Here is a 21,419-nt window from a genome sequence, read left to right on the forward strand (position 1 = left end):
AACTGACCAATAAATACACTACTAGAAACTAGATGGTTGATCAATGAATCAGCTCAGCGGCCATCTGTATCAGCTACATCACCATCATCTTCATAACTACCATCATCACCACCATCATCATCACCACCACCATCATCACCACCCCCATCATGACCACCATCATCACCACTATCATCACCACCACCAACACCACCATCATCACCACCTCCATCACTATCATCATCACCGCCCCCATCATCACCGCCCCCATCATGACCACCATCATCAACACCCCCATCATGACCACCAACATCATCACCACCATCATCACCACCTCCAACACTATCATCATCACCACCATCACCATCATCGTCACCACCACCCACATCACCACTAACATCACCACCTCCAACACCACCATCATCACCGCCCCCATCATGACCACCATCATCACACCCCCACCATCACCACCAACATCACCACCAACTAACAATCCCCACCACAATCATCACCACCCCCATCATGACCACCATCACCACCATCATCACCACCACCAACATCACCACTATCATCACCACCTCCAACACTATCATCATCCCCACCACCAACATAACCACTATCATCACCACCTCCAACACTATCATCATCCCCACCACCAACATCACCACTATCATCACCACCTCCAATACTATAATCATCCCCACCACCAACATCACCACTATCATCACCACCTCCAATACTATAATCATCCCCACCACCAACATCACCACTATCATCACCACCTCCAACACTATCATCATCACCACCACCATCATTACCGCCGCCATCATGACCACCATCATCACCACCCCCATCATGACCACAACATCATCACCAACATCACCACCAACATCACAACCAACATCACAACCAACATCACAACCAACATAACCTTCATCACCACCATCATCACCATTCCCATCATGACCATCATCACCACCACCATCATCACCACCAACATGACCATCATCACCACCACCATCATCACCACCAACATAACCATCATCACCACCATCATCACCAACGTCATTATCAGGAAGGAGAGGAAAGAGAGCATAAACAGTTACATTTATTCTCAGGAGAGTGACTCAGTTATAAGCAGTGATCCAAAATGCACCCTATTCCCTATTCAGCCAATAGGGCACTGGGGAAAGTTAGTGCGCTATGTAGGGAATAGGGCACCATTTGGGGCTGTCTGTGCATGCTAATTCTCATTGGCAGTGGCACAGGACCAGGTTTAATATCTTAACAGGCACTGGAGGAATAATGTGCTGCATTTAGCTGTGATAAAGGGTCCATTCAGCCTGTTTTGATTAGCTAACAGGCCTCCTCAGCCATGATAATAGGAAGGAGAAGATGCTACCAGACAAGGGTTTATGTTAGGATAAAGGGGGTTATGGTCAGGGTTAAGGGGGTTATGGTTAAGGGGGTTATGGTTATGGTTAAGGTGGTTATGGTCATGGTTAAGGGGGTTATGGTCAGGGTTAAGGGTGTTATGGTTAAGGTGGTTATGGTTATGGTTAAGGGGGTTATGGTCAGGGTTAAGGGGGTTATGGTCAGGGTTAATGGGGTTATGGTCAGGGTTAATGGGGTTATGGTCAGTGTTAAGGGGGTTATGGTCAGGGTTAAGGGGGTTATGGTCAGGGTTAAGGGGGTTATGGTCAGGGTTAAGGTGGTTATGGTCAGGGTTAAGGGGGTTATGGTCAGGGTTAAGGGTGTTATGGTTAAGGTGGTTATGGTTATGGTTAAGGGGGTTATGGTCAGGGTTAAGGGGGTTATGGTCAGGGTTAAGGGGGTTATGGTTAGGATAAAGGGGGTTATGGTCAGGGTTAATGGGGTTATGGTCAGGGTTAAGGGGGTTATGGTTAGGATAAAGGGGGTTATGGTCAGGGTTAATGGGGTTATGGTCAGGGTTAAGGGGGTTATGGTTAGGATAAAGGGGGTTATGGTCAGGGTTAATGGGGTTATGGTCAGTGTAAAGGGGGTTATGGTCAGGGTTAAGGGGGTTATGTTCAGGGTTAAGGGGGTTATGGTCAGGGTTAAGGGGGTTATGGTCAGGGTTAAGGGGGTTATGGTTAGGGGTTTAGGGTTAAGGGGTAAGGTTTAGGGGACAGAACGACTGGCTGAGGACATCTTTTATATCATGAAAGTGCAATTTATTTTATCTGGTTTCTGAGGCTGTGTAGTTTCTTCATTTTCAATTAATTTGTAGAAGACTTTTTGACCTCTCCATATGAAAGGTTACCTGTGGGCCTCGGCTGATGGATATTATATTCAGTTCTCAGTGTTGTCCTAGTGAACAATGTACTTCATCACTCTCAGTACCCCTTCCAGCAGAGCTTCGCTGACAAAGGTTCTCACTGCACTAAATCATCCCGGTATTTCACACCTATACCCTATTTTACTTGTTTAAACACTTTGAAAGGCTGCTCATGTAAAAAATGTGCTCTATAAATAAAATGGAAAGTGTATTGGGATTTTGACAGTTGTTTTAACTCTCAATGCTAGTCAAAAGTACCTTGTGGACATTCTATATGTCTCTTATCCAGACTTCAAAGACTTGTTTCACAGCCAAGGCCTGAAACTTTGAAGTTGTTCAGCCAGAATGAGTCAGGGTATGGGAGGGGTTAGCTTGAAACTGGAGAGATATCCCACAGGCCTCTCTGCCACCAAGACCCTCCCTGACTCCCAGATGCCACTGCAGAGCCCCTCCACATCAAAGACCACATCGCTCCTAAACTCCATCTCTCTGCTCCACCCTCAGTCATTTTGAATGATTGATTCTTAGAAGTCACTTGTTTTGTATTATGGCCTTAAAGGGGATACTGTTCCCCTTAAACCAACAGGCTTTTACAAGCAAGGACAACAATGGCCTTAGAATCCAATCGCTGAACTCTGACTCAGGGCACATAAAGTGTCTAATCAAAGGTATTGCATGAATGTACACTCACTTAAAGGATTATTAGGAACACCATACTAATACTGTGTTTGACCCCCTTTCGCCTTCAGAACTGCCTTAATTCTACGTGGCATTGATTCAACAAGGTGCTGAAAGCATTCTTTAGAAATGTTGGCTCATATTGATAGGATAGCATCTTGCAGTTGATGGAGATTTGTGGGATGCACATCCAGGGCACGAAGCTCCTGTTCCACCACATCCCAAAGTTGCTCTATTGGGTTGAGATCTGGTGACTGTGGGGGCCATTTCAGTGTTGTTCAAGAAACCAATCTGAAATGATTCGAGCTTTGTGACATAGTGCATTATCCTGCTGGAAGTAGCCATCAGAGGATGGGTACATGGTGGTCATAAAGGGATGGACATGGTCAGAAACAATGCTCAGGTAGGCCGATGCATTTAAACGATGCCCAATTGGCACTAAGGGGCCTAAAGTGTGCCAAGAAAACATCCCCCACACCATTACACCACCACCAGCAGCCTGCACAGTGGTAACAAGGCATAATGGATCCATGTTCTCATTGTTTACGCCAAATTCTGACTCTACCATCTGAATGTCTCAACAGAAATCGAGACTCATCAGACCAGGCAACATTCTTCCAGTCTTCAACTGTCCAATTTTGGTGAGCTTGTGCAAATTGTAGCCTCTTTTCCTATTTGTAGTGGAGATGAGTGGTACCCGGTGGGGTCTTCTGCTGTTGTAGCCCATCTGCCTCAAGGTTGTGCGTGTTGTGGCTTCACAAATGCTTTGCTGCATACCTTGGTTGTAACGAGTGGTTATTTCAGTCAAAGTTGCTCTTCTATCAGCTTGAATCAGTCGGCCCATTCTCCTCTGACCTCTAGCATCAACAAGGCATTTTTGCCCACAGGACTGCCACACACCATACTTTGTAAACCCTAGAAATGGTTGTGCGTGAAAATCCCAGTAACAATCCCAGTAACTGAGATTGTGAAATACTCAGACCGGCCCGTCTGGCACCAACAACCATGCCAAGCTCAAAATTGCTTAAATCACCTTTCTTTCCCATTCTGACATTCAGTTTGGAGTTCAGGAGATTGTCTTGAGCAGGACCACACCCCTAAATGCATTGAAGCAACTGTCATGTGATTGGTTACTTAGATAATTGCATTCATGAAAAATGTAACAGGTGTTCCTAATGATGCTTTAGGTGAGTGTATATATGTAGGGAATAGGAGCCATGCATGCTGAAACTTTAACCCCACTACCCTGAAATCACACCACCACCCTGAAATCACACCACTAGCCTGAAATCACTCCACTAGCCTGAAATCACACCACTAGCCTGAAATCACACCACTAGCCTGAAATCATAACCCTACCCTGAAATCAGACCACAACCCTAAAATCAGACCACAACCCTAAAATCACACCACTGCCCTGAAATCACACCACTACCAATGCCTCGTCATTTACAACCACCAAAACTGTCTCTGAGCCACAGAAACAGCCCGGTTTGAAACATTCTTTGTGGCGTTTTAGTTCTATTGTGATACTTCTCCCAGCTGCAGATGTTTGTGTTACCGAGCGCTTTGATTAAGAAGGATTTTAAAAGATTATTTTCTGGGCAAACTAGAAAGGCATTATCTGTGGTACAGCAGAGATGCCTTGAGCTAGGGTACTGATCTGTGTGGGAGATCAGATAGATAGAAAGGGAGTGAGAGAGGGGGAGAGAAAGAGAGAGAGAGAGAGAGAGAGAGAGAGAGAAGGGGGAGAGGAGAGAGAAACAGGGAAAAAGAAAAAGGGAGAGATGAAGAAAGGAAAAGAGGAACAGAGAGAAAAAGGATTAAACACTAAGGAGGCATTTAGATCAGACAGCTCTTCACAGGCTAGCAGCAACATGACACTGATGTTACCCACCAGACACTACCAACCATCTACTGTCAACCACTGCCACTACCAACCATCTACTGTCATCCACTGCCACTACCAACCATCTACTGTCAACCACTGCCACTACCAACCATCTACTGTCAACCACTGCCACTACTAACCATCTACTGTCATCCACTGCCACTACCAACCATCTACTGTCATCCACTGCCACTACTAACCATCTACTGTCAACCACTGCCACTACCAACCATCTACTGTCATCCACTGCCACTACCAACCATCTACTGTCATCCACTGCCACTACCAACCATCTACTGTCATCCACTGCCACTACTAACCATCTACTGTCATCCACTGCCACTACTAACCAACTACTGTCAACCACTGCCACTACCAACCATCTACTGTCAACCACTGCCACCACCAACCATCTACTGTCAACCACTGCCGCTACTAACCATCTACTGTCATCCACTGCCAACAATCTATTGTCATCCACTGCCTATGCCAACCATCTACTGTCATCCACTGCTACTGCCAACAATCTATGGTCAATGACTGCCACTGCCAACCAAACACTGTTATCCACTGCTTCTGCCAACCCCTACTGACACTAGAGACATCTATCGAATAGACCTTCTGCAATGATAAAGACAGATAGAATGACAGAGAGAGAGTTAGATGGAGAGAGAGAGGAGTATTGAGAGAGGGACACAGAAAGAAGGACCAAGAGAGAGTTAGATGCAGAGTGAAACATTGAGAAAGGGCATGTATGGAGAGAGAAGGACAGACAGACAGGTGGATGTGGAGAGAGTAGGACAGACAGACAGGTGGATGTGGAGAGAGAAGGACAGACAGACAGACAGACAGGTCGATGTGGAGAGAGAAGGACAGACAGACAGGTGGATGTGGAGAGAGAAAGACAGACAGACAGGTGAATGTGGAGAGAGAAGGACAGACAGACAGGTGGATGGAGAGAAAAAGAGACAGTGAGGAAAAGACCCATATGACAATGTCTGTCTGCATGTCTGTCTGTCTGCATGTCTGTCTACATGTCTGTCTGTCTGCATGTCTGTCCAAAACATATTTTCAGCCTCCACCAACCACCTGATCAATTTTTCAAAGGGTCTTTGAAGTCAGCCATGTTACATCCAGAGCTCCACTTCTCTTCCTGGCGACGCCAAAGCCTCTTTACTTTAAAGGGTGCCTGCCAACAGCAGAGTCAATAATGCATAAAACAGAAACAAGAGGACATTGTGGCCTAGAAGTAATATGTTAATGAGCAAAAAGAGAGGGGGTGTGGCCAACAGCAGGCCATTTCCAGAGTCTGACTGAGACATCTGTACCCAGACCGTTAAAGAGTTACAGAATGCGTGCTACTTCTCGATTCCGATGCTACTGGTGGATAGAAACATTTCTAGGCAGACTCACCTGTTTTAGCCACCATGAAAATAAAAAGCAAAGGACAAGATGTCAGAACCATAATCAGAATGTCATTTGTCTGAGGAAGACATTTTGGCATGAAATGGTTTCCGTAACCAAGGGATTTTAGCCTAACTAACATAGCATTGTGATTATCCTGTTTCGCTGTCCCTCCTGTCCTATAACTGACCTCTCTCTCCATCTCTCTCAGTGGGATGGTGTCTGTCTGAATCTAAGGAACACCTTGAACACCTCTTACCCACTCAGAGAGGGAGAGAAAGAAGAGAGAAACAGAAAACAGAAACACGAAGGAGAAAAAAAGAGAGAAATGGGAGATACCTCAGACTAAAACAGTTGCTAATAGAGCTTCCTCTATGTCTCCCTCCCTCTATGTCTCCCTCCCTCTATGTCTCTCTCCCTCCCTCTGTCTCTCTCCCTCTGTGTCTCCCTCCCTCTATGTCTCCCTCCCTCTATGTCTCCCTCCCTCTATGTCTCTCTCCCTCTGTCTCTATCCCTTTATGTCTCCCTCCCTCTATGTCTCTATCCCTCTATGTCTCCCTCCCTCTATGTCTCCCTCCCTCTATGTCTCTATCCCTCTATGTCTCCCTCCCTCTATGTCTCTCTCCTTCCCTCTATGTCTCTCTCCCTTTGTCTCCCTCCCTCTATGTCTCTCTCCCTCTATGTCTCCCTCCCTCTATGTCTCCCTCCCTCTATGTCTCCCTCCCTCTATGTCTCCCTCCATTCCGGCCTTTCTTTCAATTCAATTCAATTCAGCTTAATTAGCATGACAGTTATTACAACCGTATTGCCAAAGCTAGAGGTTCAATAACAACAAGAGACTTTCTTTCAATTCAATTTAAATTTAAAGAGCTTTGTGGGCATGAGAAAAATGTGTTTACACTGCCATGTAAAAAACAATATTCAATAAATAAAACACGTGTCAAATAAAAATAAAAGACTATAAGAAAACGTTGCATAAAGAAAATTAGTAACTCTCTCCAACTCGTGTCCATTCTCCTGTGAAAACATGCCCATATGTAGGCCAATGGTTTTCACATGAAAGAAGCACAATTCTTGTACACTTCATCATAAAATGTTTATTTTGCATGTAAGGGGATTATGGATTAAGCACAGAATCATACTGTAATTGTTATTAACTAATGCTGAGCATCTTATCCACACAACTTGAAGAAATTATGTTCCTGGATGTTTGACTGTAGAGAATAATCAATTATATAAACAATGTTCATGGATGCATGACTGTAGTGAATATTCACTAATATAAATATTGTTCCTGGATCTATGACTGTAGTGAATACTGACTTAAATAGATGATGTTCCTGGATGTATGACTGTAGTGAATACTGACTTAAATAGATGATGTTCCTGGATGTATGACTGTAGTGAATATTCACTAATATAAATATTGTTCCTGGATCTATGACTGTAGTGAATACTGACTTAAATAGATGATGTTCCTGGATGTATGACTGTAGTGAATAGTCACTTATAAACATGATGTTCCTGGATGTATGACTGTAGTGAATAGTCACTAATATACATGATGTTCCTGGATGTATGACTGTAGTGAAAAGTCACTTATATACATTATGTTCCTGGATGTATGACTGTAGCGAATATTCACTAATATAAATACTGTTCCTGGATCTATGACTGTAATGAATACTGACATAAATAGATGATGTTCCTGGATGTATGACTGTAGTGAATAGTCACTTATATACATGATGTTCCTGGATGTATGACTGTAGTGAATTGTCACTTATATACATGATGTTCCTGGATGTATGACTGTAGTGAATAGTCACTTATATACATGATGTTTCTGGATGTATGACTGTAGTGAATAGTCACTTATTTACATGATGTTCCTGGATGTATGACTGTAGTGAATAGTCACTTATATACATTATGTTCCTGGATGTATGACTGTAGTGAATAGTCACTTATATACACGTTGTTCCTGGATGTATGACTGTAGTGAATAGTGACTTATATACACGATGTTCCTGGATGTATGACTGTAGTGAATAGTCACTTATATACACGATGTTCCTGGATATATGACTGTAGTGAATAGTCACTTATATAAATTATGTTCCTGGATGTATGACTGTAGTGAATAGTCACTTATATAAACAATGTTCCTGGATGTATGACTGTAGTGAATAGTCACTTATATAAATGATGTTCCTGGATGTATGACTGTAGTGAATAGTCACTTATATAAATGATGTTCCTGGATGTATGACTGTAGTGAATAGTCACTTATATAAATGATGTTCCTGGATGTATGACTAGTGAATAGTCAGATTACATTGTTAGTGCTATGATGCCCTTGGCCTTTGAATTAATCATTTTCTCAAATGCCACCTTATTCTCTACCTATGTCTGCCCAGGGCAAATCAAATGTTGTGCTCTACTTCTCACTAAAACCAATCAACAGCAGAGCTGAGGACAGTTTTAAATCCATAAAGAGGCTTCCCTTTATTCATAACCTGTAATGTTCCTTTCTTTAGACTCTCCCAATTCTTTTTTTGCTGGATATTAATTTGGAGGGAGACTATAAGAGGCTGTTTACCCCTTTAAACTGAGGATGTGGACCCTTTAGTCTGAATCTGTTGACCCTTTAGTCTGAATCTGTTGACCCTTTAGTCTGAATCTGCAGACCCTTTAGTCTGAATCTGTTGACCCTTTAGTCTGAATCTGCTGACCCTTTAGTCTGAATCTGTTGACCCTTTAGTCTGAATCTGTTGACCCTTTAGTCTGAATATGCTGACCCTTTAGTCTGAATATGCTGACCCTTTAGTCTGAATCTGTTGACCCTTTAGTCTGAATCTGTTGACCCTTTAGTCTGAATCTGCTGACCATTTAGTCTGAATCTGTTGACCCTTTAGTCTGAATATGCTGACCCTTTAGTCTGAATCTGTGGACCCTTTAGTCTGAATCTGTTGACCCTTTAGTCTGAATCTGTTGACCCTTTAGTCTGAATATGCTGACCCTTTAGTCTGAATCTGTTGACCCTTTAGTCTGAATCTGTTGACCCTTTAGTCTAAGGCTCAAGACCTTCAACAATTCAGATTCAAAGATTGTTGACCATTTAGACTATTGGTGTTGACACTTGATCCTTTAGAGTTACACTATTGACCCTTTATACTAAGGCACATGACCCTTGATCATTTAGACTGAGGCAGTTGACCATTTAGACTGAGGCAGTTGACCATTTAGACTGAGGCAGTTGACCATTTAGACTGAGCCAGTTGACCATTTAGACTGAGCCAGTTGACCATTTAGACTGAGGCGGTTGACCATTTAGACTGAGGCAGTTGACTATTTAAACTGAGGCAGTTGACTATTTTGTCTATGGGTGTTGACCCTTTAGACTGAGACTACTGACCATTTAGACTCAAGACCCCAAGCCCTTTGGACTAAGGTGGTTGACGTTTGGACTAAGGCAACTAAGGCAGTTGACCCTTGACCATTGGGACTTAAGGGTTTTGACCCGTAATCCTTCAGACTGAGGCTGTTGATGCTTGATCTTAAAAAGACAAAGATGATTTCTATTAATTCATGATAAAATGTTGATAATACCCAGACATCTTATTCAGATCCTGCTCTTAATCCCTTGCCTGATCCTGATCATTGAAGCATTTTACAAAAGAAGTGAAAGTTATTCATGCTTAACAATGACCACATTTAAAACAATGTGACAGCTGTTTTGGTTTATGCTACTGATGTAGAGAATTTAAAAATGCTTTCAGACAAGTTACATTGTGTCAACTGGACATATTCCGCCGCTGGCTCGTTCTGTCTTCTTTATTCTGGTATATTGTCATGTCAGGGATATTTGGGGTGGAAAGCAGCTTTTGCTTCAGATAGGAGGATTCACCCTCTTGCTATCTATCCTTCCACCCTGCTCCTCTCTCATCCCCTCATCGTCTCCTCTGCACTGCTCCTCTCCTTTAACCTCCCCTCTCTCTTACTCTATGTACTCCTTTAACCTCCCCTCTCTCTTACTCTATGTACTCCTTAAACCTCCCCTCTCTCTTACTCTACGTACTCCTTTAACCTCCCCTCTCTCTTACTCTATGTACTCCTTTAACCTCCCCTCTCTCTTACTCTATGTACTCCTTTAACCTCCCCTCTCTCTTACTCCATGTACTCCTTTAACCTCCCTTCTCTCGCCTTCCTCTGGCCTTCCCTCATTTCATAGTAGTTTTATGTTCAGTGGATACCGGCTGTATATTTAGAGGGTTGTAGTTTTATGTTTAGTGGATACCGGCTGTATATTTAGAGAGTTGTAGTTTTATGTTCAGTGGATACCGGCTGTATATTTAGGTGGTTGTAGTTTTATGTTTAGTGGATACCGGCTGTATATTTAGGAGGGTTGTAGTTTTATGTTTAGTGGATACCGGCTGTATATTTAGAGGGTTGTAGTTTTATGTTTAGTGGATACCGGCTGTATATTTAGAGGGTTGTAGTTTTATGTTTAGTGGATACCGGCTGTATATTTAGGAGGGTTGTAGTTTTAAGTTTAGTGGATACCGGCTGTATATTTAGGAGGGTTGTAGTTTTATGTTCAGTGGATACCGGCTGTATATTTAGAGGGTTGTAGTTTTATGTTTAGTGGATACCGGCTGTATATTCAGAGGGTTGTAGTTTTATGTTTAGTGGATACCGGCTGTATATTTAGGAGGGTTGTAGTTTTATGTTTAGTGGATACCGGCTGTATATTTAGGAGGGTTGTAGTTTTATGTTCAGTGGATACCGGCTGTATATTTAGAGGGTTGTTGTTGTATGTTTAGTGGATACCGGCTGTATATTTAGAGGGTTGTAGTTTTATGTTTAGTGGATACCGGCTGTATATTTAGAGGGTTGTAGTTTTATGTTTAGTGGATAGCGGCTGTATATTTAGAGGGTTGTAGTTTTATGTGTAGTGCATAGCGGCTGTATATTTAAAAGGTTGTAGTTTTAGGACACTAGTCATATGTTTATAGGATTTTATTTGTATGTTTAAAGAATAGTATTCTTTTAAGGGTTTATATATAGGGTTTATGTTTAGTGGACATCAGTTGTGTGTTTAGAGGATACCAGTTGTATGTTTAGAGAATATCAGTTGTATGTTTAGAGGATACCAGTTGTGTGTTTAGAGGATACCAATTGTATGTTTAGAGAATACCAGTTGTGTGTTTAGAGGATACCAGTTGTGTGTTTAGAGGATACCAGTTGTGTGTTTAGAGGATAATAGTTGTTTTAAATTATATCTCTGTTGTTGTGTAGCTTCCTGTGAACTTTAACCTCCTGGCTCCTTGACAACAGGCCTGCCCTTTGTGGAGGAGTAAAGTATGAAGCTCCACTCCACCGAACTTCCACCTTACTCACCTCTTAGTTGATGTAGTAATATCAGACACAGAACAACCTGAGTATATATGCAGCCATAGGCTGAAAACATCAAAACAAAAGATATGAAACTAGAAAGGTGTTTGTTAACAAAAGTAGTAGAGACTGAGCTTGTGCATTTTTATTTGAGGTCAGGTCTAGAACTTTCCGCTGTCTTTAAACCATTACATGAAAAGACAGTCAGTATAATTAACCAAATGAAGGAATACTGTTTATTATTTATTCACTCTGTCTTTCTCTCTTTTTTCTCTCCTCTCCTCCCACTATCCAACTCAGAAGTGATCCAGGGTTTGATTAACCCTATTTAGTCAACATTAACAGTAATAGAGTGATGACAGTTTAATTCAGGCAGCCTTGCATACGACCTAACTAACTGCAGCTGTCAGGAGGATGAGAAATCTGACGACTTCTTAGAAAAGTGTTTTTCTACAAGCCCAACATAATAGGAGGAAAACAGAGAGAGAGATACAAAAAAGGAGAAAGAAACAGAGAGGGAGGTAAGGAGATACAGGGTGGGAGGAAACCACAGAGAGAAGGAGGTAAGGATAGACAGGGTGGGAGGATACCAAAGAGAGAAGGAGGTAAGGAGATACAGGGTGGGAGGAAACCACAGAGAGGAGGTAAGGAGAGACAGGGTGGGAGGAAACCACAGAGAGAAGGAGGTAAGGAGAGAAAGGGTGGGAGGAAACCACAGAGAGAAGGAGGTAAGGAGAGAAAGGGTGGGAGGAAACCACAGAGAGAAGGAGGTAAGGAGAGACAGGGTGGGAGGAAACCAAAGAGAGAAGAAGGTAAGGAGAGACAGGGTGGGAGGAAACCCCAGAGAGAAGGAGTTAAGGAGAGACAGGGTGGGAGGAAACCCCAGAGAGAAGGGAAAGAGAAATGGGTTAGTTTCTGGTAATAGTCAACATGGGTTAGTGTCTGGTAATAGTCAACATGGGTTAGTGTCTGGTAATAGTCAACATGGGTTAGTTTCTGGCAATAGTCAACATGGGTTAGTTTCTGGTAATAGTCAACATGGGATAGTTTCTGGTAATAGTCAACATGGGATAGTGTCTGGTAATAGTCAACATGTGTTAGTTTCTGGTAATAGTCAACATGGGTTAGTTTCTGGTAATAGTCAACATGGGTTAGTTTCTGGTAATAGTCAACATGGGATAGTGTCTGGTAATAGTCAACATGGGTTAGTTTCTGGTAATAGTCAACATGGGTTAGTTTCTGGTAATAGTCAACATGGGTTAGTTTCTGGTAATAGTCAACATGGGATAGTTTCTGGTAATAGTCAACATGGGATAGTTTCTGGTAATAGTCAACATGGGTTAGTTTCTGGCAATAGTCAACATGGGATAGTTTCTGGTAGTCTGTTTTAACAGAAACATATTAACTAGATCAACCATCCCATAACACTTATATAATCTGGTAAATTGACTGAGCAATCTGACCAATCAGGGTTAGCTGCCTTGCTAAGTGTCAGCAACAACAGATTTTGCCACCCCTGAAGTCGAATAATGTTATTAAATTCTACTGTGGGAAAAATAAAGAATGATAAACTACTGTTCAATTCCGTTCCGTCACACAGTTCCTTCTCACATTGGAACACAGACACACTTCCATCTATTTCAGCAGGAATTGTTCCTGTCAGCCCCAAACCAGGTACACTCCAACACCTTCAGTCTTTAATCTTCAGCACTAGTGACCCTAACTGGCTCGAAGTATCTTTCCAGAAGTTTATTTTAGCACAGCGGGAGAGGATTTGACGAGATAGGTAAAATTGGAAACATAGGATAGCTACACCATGAAACAGACATTACAGAGGAAACACTTCAAATGGAAAAACGACAAATGCTCTAAACTTATCTTTAAAGTCTACAGCATCCTATACTATGACAATTAAGACTGACAGACATCCCCCATCTGCATCCCCCACATTGCATTATGGGTAGCAATAAAAAGTACCCCCCAACCCCTCCCAGTGGAGGAGTCATGGCAGAGTTGTGCTTTTAATTAGTCAGAGAAACACACACACACAAACACACATACATACACACACACACACACACAAACACACACACAGGGCCTCTAGCCTTCCAGTTTGTCTGCAGTGATTAAAGGAACAGGCAAACAAAAGGCTTGGATTGGCCTGGAGGGGCTAGGAAAGGACATGTTCTAAATGACACCCTAATTCCTAAATAGTGCCCTATTTGTGACTTGAGACCATGGGGCTGTGTCACAAAGTAGTGCACCATATGGGTAATATGACACGATTTGGGATAGTGTTGTAGAGCTGGAGGATTGCAAGGAGACAATAGCCCTGAGATTTACAGTCCTGGGTGATTTAACAGAGAGCCTGCTGCTATCTGAAGATGTGTTGCCCTTTACCTGCCCCCTGCCTGCCAGTCATACACACCCCCTGTCCATCCCCGGCTCTCTGTGTCACCTGGGTGTCTGTCAGGAAGCCAGGCCTGTAGGCCCATGTCAGACCAGGACGTAAAGTTGTGCCCATGCCCAGTCCCCTCCCTGGCTCTCGGACTCCATTCCCAGAATGTGTCTCTCTAGGCCCCAAGCTCATCTGGGACACCCAGTGAACCTGCGAGATGCCAAATAAACCAATGTTGTTATGACAAATTATTAATTAGCTGGAGAGCTTGAAAGAAAATGTACTACCCCTTTAATTCTTCAAATGAATGTCTACTGACAAAAAGGGTCTACCGACAATCTTTCTGAACATCAGAACATCTCAGTAAGTCAGTTTGTCTTTCTGAACATCAGAACATCTCGGTAAGTCAGTTTGTCTTTCTGAACATCAGAACATCTCAGTAAGCCAGTTTGTCTTTCTGAACATCAGAACATCTTAGTAACAGTCATTTTGTCTTTCTGAACATCAGAACATCTTAGTAACAGTCATTTTGTCTTTCTGAACATCAGAACATCTTAGTAACAGTCCATTTGTCTTTCTGAACATCAGAACATCTCAGTAAGTCATTTTGTCTTTCTGAACATCAGAACATCTCAGTAACAGTCCGTTTGTCTTTCTGAACATCAGAACATCTCAGTAAGTAATTTTGTCTCTCTGAACATCAGCACATCTCAGTAACAGTCAGTTTGTCTTTAGGAACATCAGTACATCTCAGTAACAGTGTCCTGTCGTTTAATGTTATAGTGAGTTCTGTAGATATTTTTAATCTTCTCCATTCCCCATCACAAAGGAACAGTGTTCTCAGCATAGCACTACAGTAATAATACAGACTACAAAACACTAGAATATAGTACACTTGTATAATAAATATGAACACTAAAGCTGCACACTACAAAACATTGGATGAACTACAGGGAACAGGACACTTCTGTTTCGGGGGGGTGTCAGTAGTTGGCTCCTTTAACATGGCCACCTTTTCTGGTTTATACACAATCTGATGTGTAGGTATGTAGGGTATTCAGGAACAACACTGATCATATTCAGGCCACTGGCCCCCTACAGGGAAGCCTTTCACTGGTCCTCTACAGGGCAGCAGTCACTGGTCCTCTACAGGGCAGCCGTCACTGGTCCTCTACAGGGCAGCCGTCACTGGTCCTCTACAGGGCAGCAGTCACTGGTCCTCTACAGGGCAGCAGTCACTGGTCCTCTACAGGGTAGTCGTAACTGGCCCTCTACAGGGCATTTTGGTCGATCCTTATTAATTTGTGTTGGTTTGTGGGTCTGTCAGTCGATGTGTCTGTTGGTTTGTCTGTGTTAGTGGGTCTGTGGGTCTTGCAGTCGGTTTGTGTCTGTGAGTCTGTCTGTGCGTCTGCAGGGCTGTCGGTTTATAAGTCTGTCTGTTGGTCAGTCTGTCGGTTTATAAGTCTGTCTGTCGGTCTATAAGTCTGTCTGTGTGTCTGTAGGGCTGTTGGTTTATAAGTCTGTCTGTCGGTCTATAAGTCTGTCTGTCAGTGGGTCTGTCTGTGGGTCTGTCAGTCTGTGTGTCTGTTGGTCAGTCGGTCTATATGTCTGTGGGTCTGTCAGTCTGTGTGTCTGATGGTTTGTCTCTGGGTCTGTCTGTTGGTCAATCTGTGTCCGGTTGTTTCTCTGATTAATCTTCTTCTTTAAGCTTCATAACTCTGTCTTCTTCCCTGTTGCTCTCTCTCTCCTTTGTTCCCCACTTCCTCTCTTTCAATCCCTCCCTCTCTCCCTCTTGCTCTTTCCTTTCTCATTCCATCCTATCCTTCTTCTTATTCTTTTGACTCTGTGTGAACACCTTTTGTAAATGTGACAACTGTTTCTCTCCCTCTCTCTCTCTCTCTCTCTCTCTCTGTCTCTCTCTCTCCCCCTCTCTCTTTCTGTCAGAACATGCATAACTTCCTCTGCAACCATGATGTTAGTGTAGGTGTAAGTACAACACTCGGAGCAACAGAATGTAATGGCTATGCTCTCACATTAGTAAATTAATTAGCATGTTTGTTCCGACTGATAATCCCACTTCCTGCTCTGACTAACAGCAGCCTTGGTAACAACAGAAACAACAGATAAATAAGTTATACCAGTAACCTCCACTTCTAGTTACCTGGAATTAGCTGGAGTCATGTTGACGTTGTTAATCCATTTTTATTTCTGGGATTAAAACCTAACCAGTTCGGTCAGCTGCCTCATCATTAGAAACACCTCCTGACCTCACATTCAAATATGCAATAATGTGGTCTAGACTCTACATAGAACACAGTATGATTATTCTGCTTGAAGAACCCTTTTGGGTTCCAGATAAAATCTTTTTTGGTTCCTTGCACAACCGTTTCCACAGAAGGTTCTAGATGGAACCCAGGAGGGTTTTACATGTCGTTCTCCCACAGGGGCAGCACTTTACCTGACAGAACTGACTGATTCAATGATGTAACCATGAGCAAGTCAAGTTTCACAGAAATCAAAAGGAATGTATGAACAGCACAGTTCCCAACTGCCTCACAGTGATGGAATCAAGAAGAAGAGACACTGCTGCCAGTCACCAGAGGGAAACTCAAGGTCAAACTGGTTGGTTGCCTGGATGACTGAATGACTAGCTGTGTGATTGAACTTTTGACTGACTGGCTGGTGAACTAACTTACTGACTGACTGACTCGCTGGCTGGCTGGCTGGATGACAGAACAACTGACAGACTGGCTGGTGAGCTGACTGGCTGACTGAGTCCTTGGCTGAATGACTGACTAAATGACAGACTGGATGACTGACTGATTGGCTGGCTGACTGGCTGGGTGGCTGCCTCCCATTCCAGATCCAATCAGTCAAGATAAGTCCTAAAAAATACACAGTATAAACATATATGCCTACATCCTTGTATATAGACGTCTGCAGAGTAGTTTGGTTCAGCAGATAATTTAGTTTAAGACGGTTTAATGCTAGTATTTAGGCTAGTTTCAGGCCAGGTTTTAGGATATTTTTGCATGCCAAACTCAGAAGAGGTTGTCGAATTTTACAAGAGTAGTTTGGAACCATACAGGGCTGGTATTGGCTAGATAAACAATACATGACTGGTATTGGCTAGGTAAACCATACAGGATTGGTATTGGCTAGGTAAACAATACAGGACTGATATTGGCTAGGTAAACCATACAGGACTGGTATTGGCTAGGTAAACCATACAGGGTTGGTATTGGCTAGGTAAACCATACAGGACTGGTATTGGCTAGGTAAACCATACAGGACTGGTATTGGCTAGGTAAACCATACAGGGTTGGTATTGGCTAGGTAAACCATACAGGACTGGTATTGGCTAGGTAAACCATACAGGACTGGTATTGGCTAGGTAAACCATACAGGGTTGGTATGGGCTAGCTATACCATACAGGACTGGTATTGGCAAGGAAATGTCACTGGAAATGTACTCTACAAGGAGCTGAAATATCAGGTAATTGTGTTTTGTACTATAATCCCATTGCATACATCACATGCTTAGTAAAAAACAGGTGTACACAAAATAACTTAGTAAACGACAGGTGCAGCAAAAAACTGAAAGCATTGTGTAAGACACATTTGGTAAGACACAAACACATTTGGTAAGAGACATGTGGTAAGACATCTGGTAAGACACATTTGGTCAGGCATACAGAGTGTATATGTCTGTGTGATTGTAACTTTATTAGGTTGCTGTGATTTTTCTCATTTAGAAAGTTACTTATTTTTTATATGTTGTACTGTATTTGTAATAAACACCTTTTGTTTTATAGAGCAAGAACAATTAAACTGTATTTTCTTGCAATAATTTAAGCTTAAATAAATTGTCTGAATATGATATAAATAGTATGTTTACAAATATCCTGTTTAGAACCAAAGATAAACTTTGACATAAACAAAGTTAACAAAGCTATGCTCCTTAAGTGATAGGTACTGTTAGTGCCCCTACAGAAGGTTTTCTAAAGACAATGAGATACTGGTGTCAATGCAGAGTCTCTAGCAGAAGCATAGCCCCAGCCTAACAGCATAGGGGTCATATTCCTCTAATAGAAGAAGGGGAATCGGCCCTAACCAGTGATTAAACATCCCAGGCTGTGCTACTGCTGACTCGGTCTTTCTCTCTTTTCTCTCTCCCCTCCCCCTCCACCAAAAACAGCATCAAAGCAATCAAAATGGTAATGTTCGGCATGAATGGGGCCCATCCCCCCTCCGAGAAACTCCGCAGACTTTTTCTCCATGTTAGGAAGAAACCAACACCCCTTCTCGGCACAAAATGGAAGCATCCACTACCAAACTGAAGCGCTTTACGAAATCACTACAACAAATACATACTGTGAAAGGCTTAAGTAGCTAATGCCAATTAAATACGTAAAAACAAAAGCATCGTTTCACTAGATAAGCTGCCAAAATCACGTTTGCTCTGGGTTTTAAAACGTTTAAATGCGAACGGTAAAAAAATCAAGGCGCTGTTCAGTGCTCAAGTACTGAAAACTGCATTCCTAAGGAAAAGGAATCGATCTAACTTAAGCAAATGCACAACGCTTCATAACAAAACAAACATACTTCAACAACGACCGATTTGACTTCTATAGTATATATTTAGACTTAACAATGTTAATATTGTCTTCCTTAGAACCTTCGGTAACTTCATAATTCAGCCAGGCACATTAGAACGAGCATTGTGACTTTAAGCGTTCTACGGCATCTGTTAGTAGTGCTGAAAAATAGCACCGCGCTCTGGGCGGAAGAGCTCTTCTGTAACCAAGTGATCCTTTCTACACTTAAAAATATGAACTATTAATACACACCTATAACTTGAACGACTAACTGGAAGCCAAAAGTTAATCTTGGTTAACGTTTAATACGAGATGTAGTAAAAAAGTGAAAGTGTAAGCAGGGATCGAATCAAAAGCAACCTTCACTGTCATGTGACCAAGAAGAAATAATAGCCCAAGACTGGCTATAAAGTAACAAATAAAGTCAATTTAGAGGCCAAAAACAAACGTAATCATTCGGCGATGATTATCTATGCATAGTCATATTAGTAAAAACTTAACACTTAATGTGTAAAAAAGTAGCCTACAGATGGGATACTTCAGCATATCATTTCTTTCTCCCCTGAAACATGTCGACTTACTCAAAATGGACGCTAAATTTTTCAACATTTCATGTTACACAACTTAGAGTATTGGGACAGAATCACCTGCTACGGTTGAGGACTTGTGCCACATATCGACTTTAGCGGAGCGAATACTAAATACATTCCTTTACTTTAGAACATTTTATATCAGCTCATTGTCCCGAACATAACGGTCTCAGACAATATAAGGCTACGCCGTGACATGAAAGGTAATTTATAATAACTTATAAAAAAGCAAACATATGCATGGGATCTTACTTGTTTTTCGCTTAGGGCTGTTATTCTGGCGTGCCTTTCGTGTAGTTGTTTCTTAAGCTCTCCATCCTACAATTAAACAAAACATTATCAGTGTAATAAAATGATAATAAACAGCACCAAAACATCAGGTGTAGCCTAACAAGCATACACTCAACGTCGACTCATAGAAAACTTATGTCGTTGCGTTATAAACCAAAGTCACATTGAGGACAAAGTAGCTGGAATCGTCGCTAAGGAAAGAGGGTTAAATGAAAAGACGAGATTTATACTGATAAAGTTTCCTGCCACACTCCCAATACAACTAGCTTAGACTAAAGGGCGACTGCAAGGCTTCAGAAAGAGACATTTACCTGCGGATCTTGCTTCATCTGTGCAACTAGTTTCTAAACGGAAAAAGAACGAAACAGTCATTAGAAAAGTGTTTCAAGTTTAGTACGCAAAGGGGAACAAAGCAACGAGCATAGACCGAGTCAGTTTCTAGCACCTCATAAATATTCAGGTCGCGTTCGGCTCGCCACACTGCTCCACCGCATTATTACTCCCAATTCTTGTTGCTCAAAACAGACCCACGACACTACCAAACTACTCTGAAAAGTAGCCGAGTCTCATCTGAAAGTGCATGTTATGGCGTCACCAAACATAAAAGCGAAATAGCAGAGCACATACTTATTTTCTCGCTCGGAATACAATCATCTCACGTTTGATGCCCCTCTGATTTTTTTTCAACACAGCTCTCACTCGCTCAAAAGACCAATAAGGGTAGAATAATACGATGTTTGATTTTACCTGATGACATTGGATCTCTACTTTCAACGCCTCTTGTAGGCCTTGTAGTTCCATGTTCCGACTCCAAAAACACTTTTATCCCACTTTCAATGTAATCAACGTGAAGTTAAAGTGAATTAAATATTTGTTTAAAGCGACAATAACAATCGAAAGAAGAACTACTCAGGCTGCAAAGCAAGTTCTCGCTTCTTTGCTGTGTAGAGGACTCATCACTCACTTTACGCCACTGTGCAAAGTGCTCCAAAGACGGCGGAAAGATTTCAGCACCTGGACTGATCCAGTCCAAAAATTACGTCGCTTCGACGCATCCGATCCAAACCTGTGATATCGTTTTTTTTCAATAATTTTGAATTGAATAGTGGGGACTATATTTTGTCCGAGTGCGCGGCTTGATTTCACTTTGCCTGGGGAAAAGTTGCGCTTCGGCTGTCAATGCTAATTCGAAAGTTCCCGGATGGAGCAGTGAAAGAAGAACAGAACTCTACCCTCGTCTGTCTTTCTCTCCCCCTCTATCAAACAAGCATACACTCAGTCATGCGCACTCTTGAAAAGACACACAGGCAGTCCACATTATTGCAACGATAGCTAAGTAATTTACTAAGTCCAATAATGTGCACGAGTGCAGGGCTTGTCCAAGAATGTACAGAAGTGTAGAGTGCATTGTTCTGTTTACCAGCTTGTGCTTTTCAAATATAATAAGATGCCCATTGTTATGTAGGCGATGTTGTAGGCTATTGTTACTAAAGGGTTGATAGAAAAGTGAATACACTGCTAGGCCTGTTCTTTAATTTAACATCCTGCAAGGGACATTGTGTATACTGATTTCATGGAGATACTTTTTTATATATTAATCAGTGCGGCTTATTCAAAGCAGCATGTGAAAATGTGAATGTTTATATAGTTTCTTATCGTTTCTACCAGGTTCAGTTGACAGAGTATCCATAATTGTCGCAGTAAAGAAAAATGAATGGGCAGTGTTTACAGAATGACATGATTACAGGACAGTAACATTTAGCACAGCAGTCTTGAAACCTATCTGTCAATCTACTCACTAGAACCACCAAGCTGAGGTGAGGTCATTTAAAGGTTGAGTTCTCCTCTTATTGATCAAGTTTGAATACATAAACTGCACCCTATTCCTTTGACA

General features: G+C 42.1%; 1 protein-coding gene across 7 annotated transcripts in view; it reads right to left on the reverse strand.

Annotated features, from left to right (window-relative positions):
• Positions 1–20,528, reverse strand: part of phf21b (PHD finger protein 21B) — an 88,037-nt gene extending 67,509 nt beyond the window's left edge. For 2 of the 7 annotated variants that reach the window (XM_029125281.2, XM_029125278.2), the window contains exons 1-3: positions 20,273–20,527; positions 19,837–19,869; positions 19,487–19,552 (exon numbers count right to left, since the gene is read on the reverse strand). In XM_029125281.2, coding sequence (XP_028981114.2) covers positions 19,487–19,552; positions 19,837–19,869; positions 20,273–20,326 — 153 coding nt within the window. In that variant the 5' untranslated portion in view covers positions 20,327–20,527. Of the gene's footprint in view, positions 1–19,486; positions 19,553–19,836; positions 19,870–19,970; positions 20,108–20,152; positions 20,191–20,272 lie in introns of those variants that run through there. The other 5 variants (XM_029125279.2, XM_034297153.1, XM_029125282.2 and 2 more) reach the window with 5 other exon arrangements.
• Positions 20,529–21,419: the final 891 nt, after the last annotated feature.

The sequence above is a fragment of the Esox lucius genome, chromosome 14 (genome assembly GCF_011004845.1).
Source record: "Esox lucius isolate fEsoLuc1 chromosome 14, fEsoLuc1.pri, whole genome shotgun sequence".
NCBI lineage: Eukaryota > Metazoa > Chordata > Actinopteri > Esociformes > Esocidae > Esox > Esox lucius.